Raw genomic sequence first — 21987 nt, forward strand, 5'->3', positions numbered from 1 at the left:
TGACTGACTAGACCTGAGGATTTCTGGACCATGACACTTCCTAATCCTCTAAGCCCATGTGTAGAGAGAGGCCTGGAGGGTTCCAGCAAGACAGTTGGTGCATGAATTAGATTGTGTCTTCTGGAAGGGAGATGACATTCCCTGCCCACTCTATTACAATGTGTTTCATTAAGGTTGACCATGTCCCTGTCTTTGGGCAGAGGGAGTCAGGATGGGTCCCATGGATGGGTCCCAACACGTCGGTGGCAATGAAGTACTACTCCACTGATGGAACCTCCTTCTCCCCTCGTGAGTGCTGTAGATTAGGGCAAGAACTTGCCTGGTTGCTGTCAACACATCATCCCATTCTGGGATGAATGCAGTGAGCCCCACATACTACACTGGTTAGAGGTGCAGCGGGGATGCTCAGGTGAGCACTGCTCTCCTTGCCGGCTCATGAAGAAGCCAGAGAGAGTGAGGAGTGGCCTGTCGGACCCTTGGGGAGGAGCCTGTCCAAGACCAGGATGAGAGAGTCCCTGGGATCTCCGACAAGCCCACCAGTCGGACCTTTGTTCCTTAGCTGAGAAGAGAAGCAGGTGGCACAGAAGGGAAGAAAACTCTTAGGGCTGCATGGGGCTTAACTCTGGGGGCTATTTTAGAGGAAAATAGGCAGTGTGACTGAAGTGTGGGTAGGATGGGTGTTTCCAGCCTGGTGGACTTAGAATTTTGCGATGGAGTCAGGAGAGGATGAAAGAGCCACAGAAGGGGTGCCGGGAGGTGGGGCTGGGGCAGGGGTGGGGATTGGAGTTGGGCATGGTGTCCCCAGACAGCAATAAACCTTGAACTGACAAGGGGCTAGATTACGCTTTGTTTCTGGGACTCTAAATTAAAAAAAATTTTCAGCACTGTTCATCTAGCATTTAGCTAGCATGTCCCTTGTTCTTGTCACGTGTTGTTAGCTTGCACAGGTTTATAATCTTTTACACGCATATGTCTTATGTTTCCCACTAAGTTTTAAGGTCCTTGAGGGGATAGCTTGTGTATTACAACTCTTTGAACCTTTTCACAGTGGCTAACACCATGCCTTGCCTTTACTAGGTAATAACTATTTGTCAGCTTTGAGTGAATGGGACAGCAGCTCCCTGTTCCTTCCTCTTAGGGGGAGATCCTCCTCACCTGTGCCCCTGCCCAGCTTCCTATCTCAAAAAAAAGGTTGGTTTCAGCCTCTTCTTCCTCCAGAGATGATTTTATGAAGATTAATGAAATGAAAATTGTGGGATGCAATGAGGACACCTAGGAACGAGGGGGTCCCTGGAACGGGGAGGCCACACTTGTGCAGACTGAGGGAGGACTTCTCCAGGCTGTCCCTTTGATTTGTGGCTTTCCCATTGCTCTGCGCTGAAGCCAACCCTCTGTCCTGAAGGGGAGGAGGCTGCCTGTGACTCCTGGCAGCGGCACCCTCTTTGCCTCCAGTTACTATTTTCACCGCACCTCCTGCTTTCCTGCTCCTTTGCACAGCGCCCTCCTCACCACCCTGCCAGGCTCCCCAGTGGTTTTGTTCCCTCTTTATTTGGAGACTGGAAGCCTCATTTTACTATAATAACTCCTCGATGGTTTTCTGAATTTAACTTGTATAATTCATCTGCTTCCCCACTTTATGGATATGAAACAAATATCTATGAGAAACAAGGCAGGAGGGGAGGACATTTCCTTTTTTCTCAGAGACCAGCAGTTTAGTTTGCTCAGCCGGATGGTGGTGGACTGGGTATGTTGTGAGTGCGTGCCCGCTCATCCGTCCATGTGTGTGTGTAAGAAGGGGGTTCTCAGGGATGGTGCTGGCTTCTGTCCAGCATTTTCTGGCCCTGTTGGCATCCAATGATGAGGCAAGACAGAGCACCCTGGCAAGTGACCACACTCAGAGCGGACGGCAGGAAGACCTCATCACACTGACACTGCCATGAGGAATCCACTTGTCCATGAATGGAGGCTGTGGAGTTTAGAGAGCACAGGGACAGCCTGGAGAAGTCCTCCCTCAGTCTGCACAAGTGTGGTCTCCCCGTTCCAGGGACCCCCTCGTTCCCAGGTGTCCTCATTGCATCCCACAATTTTCATTTCATTAATCTTCATAAAATTAATGGTCCTTCTGCAAGGCCTGCTGCTCTTTAGGGCCGTATGTCATATAGGAAGGTGGTTATTAAGGGCTCCATGGCATGTCAGACCTCTGCTTTTGAACCATCACAATCCTTCCGACCTTTTCCCTTTGTCCCAAACCTGTGCTGGCCCCCTGTGCCGGCTCCCCTCCCCCACCAGCGTTCTGCTGTAAAGTCACTCCACGTGACTCCACGGTGCCTACGGCAGCTCCAGCTCTGTCCCTGGCTGGCTGCCCTTGCTCGGGAATGATGCTGCTCTTGTGCCCAGTTTGCGTCACCTGTGGTGTCTTCTCTCCTCTCGCTGCCATTTCTGTGGTGTCCTCTGAGCCCAACCTTGAGTTCACCTCCTCAGGGAGGCCTCTGACCTTTGGGCTCCCGCTGACGCTGGGAGTGGTGATTACTGCTGAGCGGACTCTGGAGCTGATGCATAAGAACTGGTTTATTCGATTTTGTGTGTTGTCTTCTCTCTTCAGCGAGGTGGTGAGATTCAGTGGGACAGGTTGTTGTCCCCTGCTTTTGCTATACATTTCCCTCTGCCAGGTAAATACTGAATGGACTTTCAATTTAGCTGAGCTTGTGAGAGAGGATGGGGACATGGATATCCGACTCTCCGCCATCCTAGCCCCAGATGACGGAGGGAAGGCAGGGACCCCATGTAGTCCTCCACTGCATGTTCTTGTCGCCACTGGCATTCCTGTCGGAAGATGACAGCCTGTCTCATTGGGTGGATGCAATGCCAGGGAGCAAACAGAAGCCATAGTCCCTCTGAGCCTGCTGCCACAGTGGTTTGTGCTCCGTGGAGCTGGGCACCTGTGCTAGGCAACAGATATAACAGGAGGTTTGTGTCTTCTTGTGTCTTGGGGAACACAAGCATCTTATAGGTGCATGGTGAGGATGTTGTGTTGGCAGTATTTTTCTGGAAGGACTGACCTAACTACTAGTTTTGGAAATGTCCTTATCCTCAATACAGAATTTGGGCACTTTCTCTGTCTGGCCCTTCCACGGTCTCTGCCCACTTGGAGCCTTCCACTTGTAGATAGCTCCATTGCTCCAAGGAGGATTCAGGGGCTGTGGGCAGGGTGGCGGGGGTTGGGACTACTCATGAGAGCAGTGCTGAGATCAAAGCCAGCCTCTGGGCTAGGAACTCACACTACGCAGCCTGTGCTAAGACCTCCACGAGCTTATCCCCTCGCACGCCTCCACCTGCCACTCTGGGTAAACCAGGCCAACCCCCCACAGGCTTGTCCAGGATGTCTTGCTCGTTCTCATTCCTAACAGCAAGTCTTGGCTCATATGATGCCCCCATCACAGGCAGCTCTGTCCCCACCCGAGGCCTTTCCAGTTAGCTATTCCCTAGTTTGGGCAGGTAGACACAGGCCGTTCAGAACTTGCGAAGCCCCGTACAGGACCAGCTCAGTGTCCCCATGTCCTCACACCATCTCTAGCCACCCCACCCACTGTTTGTCCGCTCCTCTTCTGAGAACCGCGTATCTGTTATTTGTTGACATTTGTCACATTACCACATCCGCCTTTCAGGATTTTTTCTCTGTTTCTCACCAGCTAGGTTACAAATTGGCCAGGGGACAGGGGTCTAGCTCTCTTTTCCTGCAGCCTCATTTTAGCTGATGTTTATGGAACACATGATGGTCTCAACACTAGGTCATTTTCCTACCCCCTGAGATAACGATGTTATTATCCCACTTGACAGATGAGAAAACTGAGGTTGAGAAAACCCCTGCTTTTTAAGGTCAGAAGATTGTAACCTGGAATCTGCAGTCAGAGTGGGCAGGCATCAGAGTCTGTGTTCCAAAACTTTTCCCGCTACTAACTCAGTTCGTATCAGGCTCTGCCACCGAGAGTCTTTATGACCTGGAGCAGCTGGTTTACTTCTTTGTGCCGCGGTTTCTTCCTGGAAACAAAACAAAACAAGACAAAACAAGAAAACAAATAAAAATAATAACTGCCTCATAGGCTTGTTCCAAGGGGTTGGGTGAGATAATGCATGAAAATGCACAGAATAGCCTGAACAGGTGGTGGTGCAGTGGATAAAGCTTTGACCTAGGATGCTGAGGACCCAGATTCGAAACCATGGGGTGGCTGCCCTCGCCATGACCATAGGGTCACCAGCTTGAGCGTGGGATCATATACATGACCCCATGGTCTTTGGCTTGAGCCCCAAGGTTGCCGGCCTGAAGCCCAAGATTGCTGGCTTGAGCCCAATGTTGCTGGCTTGAGCAAGGGGTCACTGGCTTGGCTGAAGCCCCAGATCAAAGCATATATGAGAAAGCAATCAATGGACAACTAAGGTGCTGCTACTATGAGTTGGTACTTCCCATATCTCTCCCTTCCTGTTTATCTCTCTCTCTCTCTGTCTTGCTTAAGGGGGAAAAAAAAAGCACAGAATGATGCCTGGTACATAGTCAGTGTTCAGGTGTGTCTTGTACGTGTTTGTTCAAATACTTCATGCTCAGCATCATCTTAATACTGTTGTTTGGATTACTGTTGTGACCCCTGTGTCTCTGGCATCATCTCAGTACCTAAGGCGACGTGATACACATATCTTGTGCTCAGGAAATGCCTGATTAATGATGGAGAAGGCACTTGAGCTTGCAAAGGTGATTCAGTGACAGATCCTGGTGTGATGCTGTCTCTGACCAGTGCTGATGAGGAGTTTGCCTGGCTGGGTACACAGTCTGGCTGGGTTGTCGCACCGTGTGCTGGGGTGGCAAGGCATTGTGGGTTGTGATGGACGCTGTCATCGAGAACCTTCCTGTCGCCTAAAAACTTTTTCTCCTTCCGTCCCGCCCCCCTTTCCCAGGAGCTCCCAGCCCTGCCAAGTCTGTGCAGAGGCCCTGAGATGACAAAGTACCCTTTAGTTAATTGCACTACGGATTGCCTAGAGTTAAAAGTTCTGATTTATATGACTATAGCTCTAACTGCTCAATAACACAGGCCTGTAATCTACTTTCATTTCAAACAGAACGGTGATTTATAGGGCAGCATGCCGCTTTAGCTCAGAAATGAGGTGTTCAACATATGCTCTGTTGACATAAATTTGGAATTTATCGCTGTTGTCAAAACTGCCTGTTGGACAAAGGTGGGTATTAAGGCAATAAATGGCTCCGAATAGTTTTCTGTCACATTTCCTAACCATTGTATTTAGTCTATTTGAGGAGAAAATATATACTTGAAAGTAATCCAATGTCTAAAATCTATGCATCTTGTTTTGAATGGTGAGAAGGGAGAGGGGCAGGGAGTAAGGAAGGCTTGTGGAGGGGTGGGGGTGGGTTGGGGAGTGTTGTCAAGAGGAGAAAGCTTTTCATGAAGTTATGGCCCATTTTAAAAAAGATTCCACTTTGCTTCCTCTCCCCATCCCCATTAGGGAGGTGGGCTTTCCTTTCTCATTTACAAAGAAGGGGAGGAAAATGAAAGCTCATTAAATAAAAATAGTAAAGGACGTTTTTATGTGTGGGCTTAAAGCCAGCAACATCAGGGAGGAGTTAGTGAGTGTGGCCGTGAGGGAGGTGGAACAGGATTTTGTTTATGGGGAAATAAAGCCACCAGCCAGCCCGGCAGCCCTGCGTCAGCTTCCACACCGCCTTACCGGGCTTAGGCTCACGTGAGGGTTCGGAGGCTCCCGTGGGCTGCTCTCCTGAACTTCCAGCTGCCTGATGAGGGTGAGGACCGGCTGGGTACCAGTACCAGGCTCTCTGCAAGATGTTGTGTGGCCCCCATCCAGATCCTGACTCATTTTGTTACCTGCAAAATGTCCTTATTGTATGGTCAAGAAGCACGCATCTACTCACTCATCTAAAACGCATCTCAGGCACCCACTAAGGGCGTGGCCTTTTCTAGTCTTGAGGATACAGAGCAATGAATGAGGCAAAACCCTGTCTTCAGGCAGTTTCCCATCGAGTTGTGGAGACAGACAAGCCAGCAGGTGCAGCCCCAGTGCCGTGGGTGCAGCAGCAGACACACATACACACAGGGCTGGGCCGACCAACTCTGGGAGTGGAGGGGCAGCAGAGGCCTCTGGCGAAATGGCCCTTTGTGAGCATTAGGTCCCTTCAGAGAGAATACAGAAAAATACACTATTGATAGAGGCTTTTAAAAAAGATGGCGTGATGTTATGGTCAGGTGATCACTGATGTGTATGTCAGTTGGGTTCTCTTTGCCGTGTATTATAAGATGAGGCTAGGGTCCCTGTGCATTGAGTCTGCCCACCTCTGTTTTCCTGTGCATCAGCTTTGTGCTGTGGACCGATCATCGTGTCCCCTGGGGACAGGGGCACCAGACAGGTAGCATGGGAGGATCTAACAAATGCAGTCAAAGTCAGGGTTAAGAATCTCCTTTATTTCTCCATCCTCTGTTTGGAGATAACATAGCTAGCGGTGTGCTGTCGGTAAGTATGTGTCGCTGTGAGGTGGAGAGTCCAGGTGCATCCAGGGAGCCGCCTGTACCCTGGCCGTTGCTGGGCCCGGAGTAGCTGGTATTAATGCATTTCACACATGCCCGCTTGGCAGGCTTACAAGTTTTAGGAGCCAGGGGAGCCAGCAAGCTGCCTGGTCCTTCTTGCTGTGAAAACCAGGCCCAGCAGGGGCAAAAGATGCATATTTGTTGTTTTTACTTTATTTTCCCTTTTATCTCTATGCTCACGCGCTTGGAGCCTCTCAGCATTGATAGATGTAAGCTCTTAGCAACACATGCACACCGTCCCCTTCGCCTGTTCTCCTGTGTGCCGCACACACACTCACACTCACACACACGCAGTCCCGAGGACACTGGGTGTGGACGCCAGTTGTAGGTCTCCTCTGTGTGGCTCACCCTCCCTTTGCCACCAACCCCTGTCCTTTTCCAAGCTCCCTGTCGGGAAAACTCATAATTTTTACACCACACAGTCTTGACCGGCCATTGCTGGAATTACTGTCTCTTTGAAGTGCTTTCTGCTGGGACATTTACAGGCTGTTTTAATTACCTGCAGCTTGCAAGGGGCCTTGCTCCGTCCCAGCCTTTGTTTGTTTGTTCTTTGCAAGGAGTCAGTGCAAAAAAAGGAATACGGCAGCCTTCTCATACAAAGAAAAGGGAGGACAAAGGAAGTTTGGGGAACCCATGCGAGCTTCTCCCAGCAGCCTGCTTCGGACGCGAAGCCCGCTTGACCGGGCTCAGGGGGAGAGCCAGCCTCGCTCTGGGCCGGCCCGTGTTTTAGTTCCACAGGTCCATCTCCCAGGGTTCTCCTGCGATATTGTTGTTTGTGTGTACATTTTTATTTTAAGTATTATTAAATATATTTTCAAACTTCCCATCACAGACAGCAGGCCTGTCAAATAAAGCTCCCTTGTTGCTGGCCAAATCAAAGTCAGTCGCACCGAAGCTGGGATCCTGCTCCTATTTTTTTTTTCAACTCAATCTATTTTAAGGAGTGTGTGTTATTAAATTATTGGCTCTGGACGTGGTGGAGAGTGAGGCTGTGAAATCGCATGTGAAGGGTGGTACCCGCTCTGAGCCGTCTGGGGCTTCACTGTCCTACCTTTGTTTTTTATTTGATTCTCTCTAGAATGAGCTAAATTCAAATGTCTTTCTTTGGGATTTCTGCTAAACACAAGGATGGCATGTCCCATCTACAGGTGAAGACGCTAGTTTACCGGGGAGCCTTGGAAATGTACCCCCTTCTCTGTGTGCTTTTGTAGCGGCAGAACCTTCATTCACTCACTCATTTTGTCCAACAAGGTACTGAGCAATCAGAACCCCCGTGCACTGCTGGTGGGAGTGTAAAATGGTGCAGCTGCCTTGGAAACCAGCCTGGCAGCTCCTGAAAAGGTTAAATACAGACTTACCACTGACCCAGACCACTCCTAAGTGTACACCCAGGGGTTGTGAAAACACATGTCCACAGATAGAACTTGTACACAAATGCTCGTCGCCACATTATCCATAATTGCCAAAAGGTGCAAACAACCACATAGCCGATGACTGATGAATGGGTAAATTACATGTGCTACACCCATTTAGTGGAATATGATTTCAGAATAAAAAGGAATGAAGGACGGGTAGAAGCTACAACATACAACATGGGTGAACCTTGAAATCATGATGCTGAGTGAAAGAAGACAGAAAAAACCATGTATTGGATGATTGCATTTATAGGAAATGTACAGAATAGGTAGATCCAAAGAGGGAAGTAGATGAATGGTTGCCAGAGACTGGGGGATGAGGGACATAGGGCATGACTGCTAACAGGTATGGGAGGTGGTGAAAATGTTTTTTTAGGTGAGAGGAGGGGAGATAGTAAGGTAGATTTCTGCATGTACCCCCATCGGGATTTACCCAGCAACCCCATCATGGTCCAATATTCAAGTACCGAGCTATTCTTAGTGCCTGAGGCTGATGTGCTCCAAGGGAGCTATTGTCAGTGCCCGGGGCTACACTCAAATCAGTTGAGTCACTGTCTGCAGAAGGGGAAGAAGGAGAGAAGGGAAAGAGGGAGGGGGAGAGAAACAGAGGGTTGCTTCTTCTGTGTGCCCTGACCAGGAATCAAACCCAGGACATCCACATGCAGAGCTGATGCTCTATCCACTGAGCCACCATCCAGGGCCAGAAAATATTCTGACATTAGAGAGGGGTGATGGTCACACAGCTTTGTAAATGTACTAAAACTACAGAATGGTACACAGTTTACTAAAAGGGTAACTTTTATGGTATATGGATAGTATATCAATAAACCTGTTCCTTAAAAATATGTATTGAGTGTTTACTCTGTGCCAGGCACTGTTACGGACTCCGAGCAAACAGCAGACGGTTTCTGCCTTCAGGTGGGTTGCCATCCGGGAGAGATAAAGAACACTAGCGATAAAGACAACCCCAATATAAAGAATACTAGTGAAAAGACAACCCCACTATATACCCATAAGTTATGTTAAGTGCTAGAAGGGAGACCAACAGTGGAGAATAGTGGTGATGTAGCACCTACTTAGAGAGACTACAGTCTTAGTTTCCCAGAGCCTGGCACACAGTAGGGCTTTAACAGATAGAGAGCAAACCACAGTAGGGGATGAGGCAGTGTGCCTTCGCTATCAGAGGTTTAAATGACCCAGCGTGGCCACAGACTCTGGCCATCGTGGCTCACCTGTCCTCTTAGTGCCTCTGTTTTTGCTTCTCTCTGATTAGAATCAGGGGATTCCTGGGCATGTGTTCTCTCTCTCTCAGTATATCCTCTCTTGCTGGTGGTTCCTCTGTGACTTTTAGGGGGCGGCTCTGGTAGGACATTACGGGCAGGATGGGTAGCCTCTCCTCAGGTGAGTAAACGTGAATGTGGATCCCAAGGTGAGAGATCTGGAGACTGCTTCCTGCTTCTATGGAACAGTAAGTCAGCCGGTTTGTTTTCCTCATCCACAGAATGGGAACAGCCCTCTCTTCCCCAATCATAAAATGATTGAGATGATCCTCAGGAAGCCTTTTCAAAGTCACATGTGATGTATAAATGTTTTAGCATTATTATTATAAAACTTCAATTAACTAGATATAGTCTTTATTTTTTTTTGTTATTATTATTTTCATTTTTGCTAGAATGAAGAAGGAAAAAAAAAAGGAAGCATCAAGAAATGTATCTCTGTTGTGTCTGCCTCTTTCCTTTGTGAAAGTGGCAGCTGTCACAATGTGATTGGGTGTCTGAACAGGTTAATCGGCCCAACCTTTTATTTTGTGTTCACAACGGATGTTTAGAATGATGATCCTTACAGCTCAGAATCCTCATAGAAAAGCAACTTCATTGCAGTGTGCTGACGCAGAAAGATTGAGCCAATATATGCATTGCGGTAGTTTTCAGAAGGGCTTAATTCGACAGGAGCTGGTCTTCCTGGGTCCTCAACAGGCCTCAGTTGTTCTCATTCCTCTCTGAGGATTCATGGTGGGTCTGCGGGATGAGGAGGTAGCGTTCTGGCTTCCTGGCTCAAGTGAGAACATGCAAACGTGAGCCCCAGTACCCAGGAGATGACGTTTCTCCCCTCACACCCAGGCAAAACAGGAAGGTAAAGGAGGGATCTGCTGCTTTTCGAAAACTGTTTTCTCAGAAATTGGCTATTTGTGCTGGTGAAAGGCCTCACATGGGTGTGAGAGAGAGAAACCCAAACCCTGCTCATCCACAACCGTGGTTCATTTCCCTTATAGGGCCTTTTAGGATCTGGGGAGGATATTTTGGATTTATTTTTGTTTCCTTGCACTGACATCACCAGGCACGCACCATAGAGCCCTGTTTTAGGTTTGGAAAATGCTCTGAGAAGCTATAAATCTTAAGGCATTTTACTATTTTTTACCTCTTCCCTTTTTCTAAAAGCACAACTTTTCTGGTTTCTTTAAAAAAAACACAAAAAAAAGCAAGAAGAAGAAGAAAGAAAACTGCAAAAGTGTGTATTGATCCCTTTCCCTCCTATTTAACTGCCCGGGCTGTAATACCTTGCTTACATCTGCCAGGTTTTTGTGCAGTTTTGTAACATCTCCTTAATCCAGTGAGCATAAATAGAACGTTTCAATCATATTTGGCTACCAGGAACCTCGCAGATAAGCAGGCTAAAACCTTGTTGAAAGAGACTGTATGAGATTGTGTACGATAAGATCATCCGAAAGCCCCGTGCCCAAATGAAAAACTTTTGTTCTTGGTGGAATTTGTTGATAGAGATATTTCAAATAAATGACTTAGGAGAACTCGGGTGTTTTAAAACAAAGGGCCCTTGACGTACCAGCCAGAAGCCCAGGCAGGCCTCCTGGTGCCCAAGCAGCCCTGAAGGTCCTTCTCCAGCACTGGCTGCGGGGAGATTAGCTAGCTGCCCTTTGTCAGTTCTGACACCGCATTTGAACACTTTGGGGCAACCTTATCTGAAAGCACTGTACTCGGTGCGGTCCTGGCCGCGGGGGGTGCCTTTGTCCTTCCTCATATTTTCAGAGCTCAGGATGGCTCCTTCCACCCCACAGTCAGCTCCGGGTGGGCCTTGGTCCCAGGTCAGGGAAGGATGTGTGGCTTTCCTTCTAAGAGCCCCATGGTATCCTTTGCTTTTAGACAAAGAGGTGTGTGTATATAGAAGGGGTGGATTATAGTTTTTACCACTACATTTTTTTCTTTTGAAAACCCTATCGTGTTTGTTCATTCAGTCAATAAAAACGCGCTGAGTCCTTCCTCTGTTCTGGGCTCACGACGGAGGCCGAGGGGATGACTCTGATCTGGCTCCTTCGTAGAGAAGGTCATAGTCCGACTATGTGCCGGGCACCCTAACAAATCATGTGGCTCGACCCTTGAGCTGTGGCGAGAAGGTGTGAAATTAGACCTGAATAGGGTGACTGGTTTGACCAAGATCATGGCGTGGTCACTGGCAGAGCTGGAGGGCAACCAAGTCTCCTGCTCTGGGTCCAGTATTTCATTCAGTCAGCGTGTCAGCACCTTTAGTCTAGGTTGATTCTTAAGAAACGTCCCCTTTTGGTATTCTCTCACCTTCTTTAAAAGGCTCCAAAACTACCAAACAGCCACCATCTCCCATGACTCCACTGGCCTGGAGGCCTAGCAGAGGGCCGCTTGCTGTCCCCCTCCACACACACACACACACACACACACACACACACACACACACACACACACGTCCTGCAGCGTGGAGGGTATTATCTAGCACTCTCTTATTTCTTGGTTGCTTTCCTAATCTGTTTTTCAAAACCCTTGCCTTTTTTGGTATATTTACTTTATGGCATACATAAACAGCTGTATTGAAAAAAAATAATAAATGGTGTTGCAAAAACATTTGGTAATGTTTATTAATATTGACTAGTCAGGGAGCTGCGAACTCTATTGCTAGAAGGATAATTTATGGTAATACAAGATGAACATTCACAATTTGTCAAATGAAATATCTAATCTCAACATTTAAGAAAAAAAGTAGATGAAAGAATAATTTCCCTTATGCCTTGAGAAAATGAAAGTGACCCGTTCTGTAGCCAAGATGAGAACTTTTCTTCTTGGAGGTAGCAGGTGTCCTCCCCGATTCCCCGGTGGTGCCAGAGCAGGATCTCAGTGCTCAGGTGTCTCTTTGTTCTGAGGAGGTTAGCAATGGTTTTACGAGCAATAGCTTCTCACACGTCTGCTCTGTCTGCCTGCCTGCCTCTGTGCTGAGAGGTTGGGAGGAAGAAATAGATTTGTGGTTCCTGTCCTCCAGGAGTTTATAGTTTGGAAGAATTTAAAATTATCTTGGTTCTCAATCATGGACTTGATATTCCAAGAAACTACATAAGGAGAGTAACACTGGGCGTTAACTAATGTCGTTGACCATTTGGCCCCCTTGTCATTTGAATGAACGATAAAGAGATATTGAAGGTACCTGTTGAACTTAAGGGTCTGGGGAAAAGAGTAAGCCTATGGCTGAAGTACATCTGTTCGTCCCTCTTAGTTCTGTTTCTACATGAAGACGTGAGTGGGGTCTGGGGCAGGCTCTCTCCCCACTGGGTTCACGAGTCTTTAGTTTCTTTCAAGACCAAGAGCATTTTGAGAGGCAGAGTGTGTGAAGGGACCCGCCTCACACCACACCTACATGGGGGGACAGGGCCAGTGCTACTTGCCCAAGTGGTGCTCAGGAGAGGAACAGGAGGCTTGTGTGGTGGTCGGGTTCCCATGGTAAGTAGAAGATTGTACAGAGCATTGGACCCCATGTGGCAGCAGCCTTTGAGAAAAAAGAGTCATGTATACCTTGCTTTGGATCTGATTCACAGAATCTCCTGGCTTGTCTTGTCTATTCTGAGTAACCCCAGAAGCACTGCATAGGTCAAGTTGATGGTCGCAGGATCAGAAAGCAGAAGCCTTGGGCTTCAGGGTGACTTCTGCATGTGGAGCCCCTCAGACCAAGGACAGGGGCGAGTTGGAAGGACCCACAGGGCCACGGTGGCCAGAGCTGAGTGTTGGGTCAGGGGGTGGGGTCAGTTAAACAGAGCAAGGAAAACATTACCTTGTCAAAGCCCATGTAGAGGGGATTCCCCATTTCATTTTTCCTCATTCAAAGGTAGGTTTTCCAGCTGTGGGGTCCCCTCCCCCCAGCTTTCCCCAGCGGCCGGCCCTAGTTCTCAGTGCTGGTCTGCCAGCATAGCTCACAGGTCAGACAGCGGCAGCTCCAGGAAGAGAGGGAGGGAATGCAGCCCTTGCGTTCTAGGAGCAGAATTTCCTCCCTAAACATTCCCTGCCTCTCGGTCTGTTCTGTGTTTGTCCCTGGGCAGAGGACCTTGGGAAGAAATGGAGCACTGGCAGTACTAGGCCTGAACCTCTCTCTCTCTCTCTCTCTCTCTCATCCTTTGGTCCTTGGCTGTGTGGGATAGAGGGGTGACCTGCACCCCCAAGGAGGCAGCTGCTGTGGCCAGCTGTGCCTGAGGCTGAGGGTGGAGAAGATGGGTCCTTCTTTGTTGCCACAGCTCTGCTGGTGTGTCGCAGGTGGGCTCGGGGAAATGAAGGCTGATTTGAGGGATGAGAAATTGGCCTAATGAGATGCGGCGATGACACAGCCATTGGCTTTCCTTGTGTGGACTTCAGAAGCCACAGGACAGCACCCAGTACTGGGTTCTGTGCTGCCCTTGAAACTCTTGTACTTGGAACATGGTTGGTGAGCAGGGATGCCTACACTACACTTCAGAGGAATCTCTTTCGCAGTGTTGAGCAATCCTTTCTAAACGAGGCCCTATGAAGGAAAGAAAAAACAAACAAACACACGATACCATTTATATATTAGCTTTATATTCTGCCACTGTATCATTTACAGGCTAAAGCAGATGAGATCTTGACATTTTCAGACTCAGTAGTACAAAAATGGTTTGGACGAGTGTGCACTTGCTGGCTGGGTGAGAACTGTGTGGCTGAGAATCTGCCAGGAGGAATGAGTTTTTTCTTGGGTTACTTGCTAAACGGTTCAGGTCTGCTTGGCCTTAATTTCTCATAATGATTCAATTCTCCTGAGCAAATACCTAGAACCCTGTTAGAGGTTCCATTTTTTTCTTTGTCTTTTTGGACAGAAGTAGAAATCTGTTAAGTTCAAGGTGAGTTCACCCAATGGGCTAGATGTGGTCTGTGGTGGGGCAGAGCTAGGGGTGGGGGAGAACTTGAGCCCACCAAGAGTGGATGGTGAGGACCAGAAGCCTCAAGGGGAGGCTGGGCCTCCACGGAGTGCAGAATGGAGGTGTGTGGGACGCACTGGAACTGGGTTACTCTAAAGCGGCGTTTAGCGACATTGCTCTTAGAGGAGAGAGTGTGAAAACCAAGGTGATATTCAGAAAGGTGCGAAAATGTCCCCCCACTGTCCTTTTTCCCTGATGACCTCAGATGGCCAGGAGCAGTTAGACCTTGTGAAAAGCCAGGCCCAAACTGGGAAAATAGGACTCTGTGTATGGTGAGGAGAAAGGAGGTGGACAGAATTTCCATTTTAATCAAAATGCTTTGTAGTTGCCTAATGTGATGTTGGCAGTGAAGTCGTGGTCTAAGGAGTGACAGACCATGAGCCCATACGAACGTGTACTTTACTCCAAAAACCAGCTTGGAGTCCTATTTCCACACTGGCCATTCTGCAGACTGGGCCATAGAGAGATTCTATTGGTCACCATGTCCCTTGAATGTGCTCAAATTCTTTCCCTTTGAATCAGGAGAAGGCCCCACTTCTCAGATTCTTCCCTCGATGTTAGAACAGTAATGAAACACACGAGCAGACCGTTGCTGGGCTCTGTTGAGCCACTGGCCCTGTGAGGCTCTCCCTTTCTTCTGACCTTTGTGCTTTGCTCTGGCCTCTGCGCTGCGGGCAGGCCTTTGTTCTGGTGCGCCTGTGGGGTCACGTGGACACCTCTGGTAACCTGTGTGGGGCACTGAGTTAGTGGGTCAGGTGTGGGCCAGTGTCCTTACCCCGAGGATTGAATAAGATAGGACATCTGTGTCCCTGAAGGGTGGGGCATGCCTGGTACCAAAGGAAGGGCTGAGGATGAGTTCTGGAGGATTCTTTCACTGAAAGGTAGACTGACCACTAAGTTAGGAAAGGAAGAGACGTAGATTGTCTGTATTAGAATGTTTTTAAGTGAATAGATTTCTTTTTTTTATTGTTATTATTAAGTGAGAGGTGGAGAGGCAGAGAGACAGACTCCCACATGCACCCCAACCAGGATCCACCTGGCAAGCCCACTAGGGGGCGATGCTCTGCCCATCTGGGCATTGCCTGAGCTATTATAGCACCTGAGTTGAGGCCATGGAACTATCCTCAGTGCCCATGTCCAACTTGCTCGAACCATTTGAGCCATGGCTGCAAAAGAGAGAGAGAAAGAGAGAGAGAGAGAGAACGAGAGAAAGAAGGGGAGGAGGAGTTTTGGAGAAGCAGATGGTTGCTTCTCCCATGTGCCCTGACTAGGAATTGAACTCAGGACTTCCACACTCAGGGCTGACACTGTACTGCTGAGCCAGCTGGCCAGGGCCTGAACAGATTTCTGAGACGAGGTGCTGATTCTTGCCTAGGCTCTCCTAGCCTGACTGTGTGGGTGTCGTGAGACATCATGCAAGTGGACATGTGGCTCAGGGAGAATAAACAGTGCCCCTAGGGAATCTTTGTTCTAGGTACAAGGATATGGGTAAGAGTTTTGAATAATAAAATGTCTACAGAAGGGACTGAAACCTTAGATCTCACCCACATCACTTTACAGGTAAAAAAAAAAAAAATGCAGAGAGATAATGGTAGCATGATTTGTCCAAGGTCATAAAGCAAGTTCATGGCTGAGTCAGGGTGAGGATCCAGGTCTTCTGGCCGCTCGCCTGGCATTCTGCCCTTCCCCGGCCACCTCTGCAGTAGAGGGCCAGCATGCGGCACCTTCCACGCCACACCAGCGCAGCTGGCAAGGAACAGCCACTTCCACGTGCCTGGCAGGTCATTCTCACTTAGAAAAAAGGCAGGGAGATTATCCAGAAAATGTCCATCAGGGTGAAATCCTTGATGTGGAACTTGCAGGAAGAAGAGATGGGAGTCCAAGGGCAGCGTGGGGATGTTTATCCTGGTTTTGGCTGCCTGAATCTGAAGACTGACCACTCCAGTCCTTTTGGAAAGCAAACCTGAATGGGTGTTTGTCCCCCTGATGGCTGCCTCCTGAGAACTGGGCGTCCCTGGAAGCTAAGAAGTCACTAGTGAAGAATAGAATGAAAATAAATAAGATTGACACTCACACACTGCCAGCCACCAGCCCTGACCATGAATGTGGGCAAGGGGTTTGTTTGCTGAACCATTTGTGCATAGAGCTGTTGTTGTTCCCTGAACCATCCATCCTTTAGAAAAGCAGGTGTCTGTCATGCCTGGCAAGTGACGGGAGCACTCAGCTTCTATGCGTGTGCACACTTGCATGCTTGCACAGACACTCACCGGCTTGGACACATACAGTTACCTCTTTAGCCATGGTTTCACCTTCCATGGTTTTGGTTACCCGCAGTCAACCATGGTCCTAAAATACTAAGTTGTCCCAACCACCACCATCATCTGCTGCTCATGTCTGGCTATCCATATCGTCATGGCTAAATGATCCAGGATCATCTGAAACAGGTGATCCTCCTTCTGACATACCTTCAGAAGACCACCAGTAATGGCCTGATACTCGGTCACAATGTTGGTCTCATTTCAATTGACCATTTTGGACTTGCATTATCTCACACCATCGCAAAAAGGGTATGTACAGTATAGGAGCTATACTGGAAGAGACTGCATTTGCGTAACTTTTATTATAGCATATTGTTATAATTATCATATTTGATCATTATTTGTTAGTCACTTAATTTATAAATTAAACTTTATCATAGTTATGTATGTAGAAAAAACCATAGTACATATAGGGTTTGGCACTCTGTGGTTTCAGGCATCCATGGGAACATATCCCTTGTGGATAAGGGGGGAGGGCACTGTGTTTAAAAACATGCTTTGCCTAGAATGCTGTTAAGACATGTCCCAGTGCCCAGCATTGTGAAATATATTTAGAGTGAAGAATGTTCGGTTAAAATGTTCTGTACTTTTACTATTTCTCAATTGAGTGGCTCATTGGTGGCCAGGAGTAAGATAACAGGGGGGGTGGGGTGCACTGTAGTGTCACAGATGAGGGTGTGTGTATATGATTGAGAAATCATTTGTTGTCTTTGGCAAGGATGTAAAGGGAAAGCCAGCAAACAAAACTGATTGAGAAAGAGCTCTACTTTGGGGACTGGGCGTTGACTGCTATCGGCAGCCATGCACACTGGACACCATATGCTGTCTTCAGGCCCAGAGACTGTGGCGCTGAGGAGGAGGCTCTCCTGGGGGCCCGCATGGTTTCCACACTCGGCTGTGTTCTCCTTATGGGATTTGGAAGGTGGCGGCAGTGGGTGGCTTAGTTCAGTTGTCATGATCCAGGCATCGAGGCCCAGATCTGGGTGCTGCTGGCTTAAGTGTATATACTAAGTACTCTCTCCTGCCTCCCACATTTACCTAATATCAGTACCAGTAGCTCTCCAACCTACCTGCAGTCTCAACACATCGGCATTCTGATTGCAATAGAGTGTTGTCTCCAAGGGTTGCCTCGTGCCTGCCCCACCACTCTTGGCTCCTGCCCTTGCCCACCCTGGTCCTTAGGGCCAGGCCCCTGGGAGGTGGTGGGGGAGGTGCAGAAGTGGGTAGAGGTGGATGCTGGATCTGGCAGAGGCATGCAAGGGCCTGAGAACAGGAGTGTGGGCGACAAGAAAGTCAGTGTTTCAAGCAAGATGGCCCACGTGCCAGCCAGTGCTCAGAGCCTAAGCCGCACGAGCACAGACCCTCTTCCCAGTGCCCTGCGCCCCACAGCCCGCCTGCTTCCCTCTGACTGGGCAGTGGGATCTGGAGGGGAAGGCCCTGAGTTTAGGAGTGCTGTTGTAGGGTGGGCCTCTAGTCCGTTGTTAGCAGGCCCTCTGTCTTTCTGGGATGATCCTATGTGCCAAACACCCCTTTCAGAACTGCAGTGATGGTGAAATGAGTTGATGTGTGTGAAAGTACTTTGGAAAACCAAAAGTACCCTAGCACCTTTTGTTTGTAGACTATTACCTGGCTTCCTGAAGCCTTGCCTTTCTGTCGGGGCTCACCCAGCCGCGAGGAAGGGAGGGAAGATGTAACGCTGGGCCTGAGGGGAAGGAGGTGCATTTGGGTAGTCACTGTGGTTCTGACAACATCTGGAAGCCCAGAGAGAGAAGCACCTTGTGTCCATAATGGCACCAATTCATTAGTAAGCCTACTCAATGCCCACTGTGTGCCACTGCAGTGGGAGCGGAGGCACGAGAGTAAAGGCGCAGGTGCAGCCCTTCTGAGTCCAGGGGGCCTGGCGGGGCCGGACATCACACGGCCACAGTATGGTGAGGGCTGTGCTGTGACCGAGGTGAGCACAGGCCAGTGGCCTTCCTGTGCAGCCTGTGCTGGTTTGACCATGAGCATTGCTCCTGTTTGACCGTCCTGGTGCTTCTTCCTTCCTCCCTCTGAAATTAGATCTGCTTGTTTTTGGGTTTTGGTGAATGTGCCAGTGAGTGAAACAGCAGGAGGTGCCCAGTTCTTCACGCCCCTGGACAAGACCAGGAATAGACACCTCCCCAGCAGGGTTCTGGAGGATAAAAAGGGTGCTCTAGTCAGTCTGAGGATCCAGGATGGGCCTCCACCGGTGCTCATCTACAGTTCCCAAGCCCCTCCCCATCTCCCTGTCTCCTGTTCACCTACCTGTCCAAGGGAAGACGGCAGAGCCCCAGGTGGGGTGGGCCTGCCTTCTGTCCAGCCGCAGCAGCTGCAACCTGTCTTTTCCTTTCCCTACAGGAAGCTGCACAGTGGAATGAAGACCTACGGGTGTGAGCTCTGCGGAAAGCGGTTCCTGGATAGTTTGCGACTGAGAATGCACTTACTGGCTCACTCAGGTAGGCAAGGAGGCTGTGACTAGCCCCTCTGAGCACACCCAGCCACCTCCTGCCCTCTCTGCCTCCACTCAGAGCATGGATGTCGCCACTGCCAGCTGGGGCCTCGCTCCACCTTGTCCCTTGGGTGCTGCCTTCAGGTTCATGAAGTGAGAAGTCCATTCTTGACGGTGTGATCTACCTTCCAAAGCAGACTGCAGTTTCATTAGCAAAACAGTTGTGGAATTAGGTTCTCGCTCTCTAATGAATCTGACTATTGGCTTCTCATTATACAGGAGCCTTTAATTAAATAGATATAGAAAGGTTGGAACACAAAGCTAGTTACACTGTGCTATCTTTTGCAAGTTAATTTTATGCCGTTCTAGCGGGGGCCGACTCAGCGGCTCTTAGTGATTTTGCTCATGTTTGGGCAGAGCGGCTCTGCCCCGTTAGATGTGAAAAGGGGAGAAGCCCCTGAGGTCTAGTGTGCCTGGGTGCTCTTGGTGGGAAGAACGGACAGCAGGTCCCGTGGTGCTGCTGTGAGACCCAGGTCACCTGGCTTCTGTTGTAGAGCCCCCACGACACCCCCTTTCCCTGCCACGGCCTGTGCAGTCTTTCTTGTTCCCTGGTCTTTCAGCTCCAGCATCACATTCTGGGGGAGAAGCGGTGGATACCTTCTTATGTGGCCTTGCTCTCCCTCATATCAGCTGTCAGCGCCTGCTTACTCCTCCCCCAGGTTGCTTCCAGCATCTGGCCCCCAGGCAGGAAGTGTCTATGCAATGAGGCGGGGCGTCAGGGGCTGGGCGAATGAAGGTTCACATCTTGTGGTATGTCTCTCTGTGTGATCTTGGGCAGGTTTGCCTTCGGAACCCCGGTTTCTGCATCCCTAATGTGCAGGTGTTGCTAACTCATACCATTTTTTTTTTTTTTTTAGTGTTAGGTGACAGAATATCTGCTAAAAGTCATCTGTAGCTCACTCCCTGGCACACCATTGATGTTTAATGCATGTTAATTGTTTCTGCTTCCACCTTCCTCTCTTGGTCCCCGTTTTGATGTTGTCGCCCTGGGTTGTGTTCCTTTCACTCCAGAGCTTCTAGTCCGGCCAGCCGGCTGGCCGCAGGCTGTCCTCGCTCCGTCTGCTGCCTGTACGGTCATATACATGCTGCTCAGTGGTTTTCAGCGCTCTGGCCGGCCGGCTGGCCGCAGGCAGTCCTCGCTCCGTCTACTGCCTGTACGGTTGTATACATGCTGCTCAGTGGTTTTCAGCGCTCTGGCCGGCCGGCTGGCCGCAGGCGGTCCTCGCTCCGTCTACTGCCTGTACGGTTGTATACATGCTGCTCAGTGCTTTTCAACGCTCTGGCTTGCCACAGAGCCCATGAGGCTCTGCACTGCCTTGGATGCTGTCTCCCTTCTTGGCTTTCCCAGCCCTTCCTCAAGTGCTGACCCCTTCTTTCTTCCCTCGGCCAGGGTTTGGGCCACACCAGGTGGCTCTCTGCCTTGGCATGTCTGCTCCGTCCGCATGTCTTGGTGTGTTGCATTCCTCCTTCTCATCAGGCCTTTTCATCCACACCTGGCTCCACTGACCGTCCTCGTCCTGTCCACCTGTCCCGTGTTGGCTGGCATCCCGGGTCCCGGTGTTCCCGTGTCTGGCATCCGCTGGGTACTCGGGTACCACTTTTGTCCTGTTTTCATTACTTGTACTGTCTATCTCCTTGCTTCCTGTCAGTTTTTTATGCCACTCAGGGTTCAGTGTGGGGTTTTATGAGCTGTCTGCCAACAAGGCTGACCATCCCCCCTACCCGAGTACAGTGAGGGGGTCTTCTGTTTCGTTTGCTTTCCGCTCCAGGCTCTGGTGTGGACTCTGCGCGGTCTTGGGCATCTGTATGCAGGTTTCAGCCTGAGCTTGCAGAGTTGTCCCCTGCCTCCTTCGTCCCTCAGCTCAGCAAGCATCCTTTCTTCTCATTCCAACTGCTCCTCTGCGTGCAAGCCCTGTTCTGTCTGCGTACAGCAACCTCTCTGCAGTCTTCCCAGGTCTCTCTGCAGTGCCATCCACGACACCTGCCCACCTCTAGCGGGAAGCAGTCATGCCTTCTTCCAGGTTTTCCTATTTCTTTATCCCGAAGCATCTTTAGACACAGTTCTTTCTTCTTTGTGTCATGGTTATTTGTGGACTTGCCTTATCTCTACTAACTTGAGAGTCAGGGTTAGGAATTTGGGCATCTACTTCCGGATCACGCCACCTCGGGTAAGAAGTGCAAGCTCTGTGAGCCCCATGTCCTCCCCTGTAAGGAGAGTACTCCACTCTACCTCAGAGAAGTTGTGAGGCTCCCATCAGACACTCGGCACTGTGCCTGGCACATGTGGGCTCTCAGCATGTGTAACTCTCCTGCCCCTGCTCCTCTGATAGACTGTGAGCTGCCTGGAGACAGGGTCTGCTCATACAGGTGCAGACAGTGCCTGGGACTGGAGAGAGTGTCGATACCGGGCGGATACCGGGCGGAATGGATGCGTGCAGCCTGGGATACCTGGGGGCAAACTCAGGGAAACTAGTCTCCCTCCAGCTCTGTTCCGTGGTGGGAACTGTTCAGACTGTGACCCAGGGGTTCCCTGGGGGGCATCCAGGAGCCCACTGGCTATTGCTGTCTGAGTGTGAGTTAGCTGCTGTCCCCACGGAGAAGCCCACTTCAGCGGTGTTGGTGGGGCTTGTGGGAGTGGCAGAGAGGGGAGGAACGGCTTGCACTTGTAGGTAGGCCTAGAGCCCCCATTTCAGACAAGATGAGTGACTCTGCAACGTCCTCTGACTGAGGTCTCGTGGTCTCAGAGGGAGGCCCTGGCAGCTGTGGGAGTGGGGTCTGTTTCCTAGGTTTTCCTTTCCGTGCCTGAAGTCTGATTCTGCACAGGGTCTCTGCCTCTGAAATTCACTAGCCAGTGCCCTTGCAAAGGAGGATTTGGTGATGGAGA

At 49.8% G+C, this 21987-nt stretch overlaps 1 protein-coding gene across 2 annotated transcripts in view; it reads left to right on the forward strand.

The window, feature by feature from the left end:
* ZBTB16 (zinc finger and BTB domain containing 16) overlaps nt 1-21987 on the forward strand; it is a 187269-nt gene that overhangs the window by 75911 nt on the left and 89371 nt on the right. For both annotated transcript variants that reach the window (XM_066245062.1, XM_066245052.1), the window contains exon 3: nt 18953-19050. In XM_066245062.1, the coding sequence (XP_066101159.1) occupies nt 18953-19050 (98 nt within the window). The remainder of the gene's footprint in view (nt 1-18952; nt 19051-21987) is intronic.

Source organism: Saccopteryx bilineata, chromosome 1 (genome assembly GCF_036850765.1).
Source record: "Saccopteryx bilineata isolate mSacBil1 chromosome 1, mSacBil1_pri_phased_curated, whole genome shotgun sequence".
Classification (NCBI taxonomy): Eukaryota; Metazoa; Chordata; class Mammalia; order Chiroptera; family Emballonuridae; genus Saccopteryx; species Saccopteryx bilineata.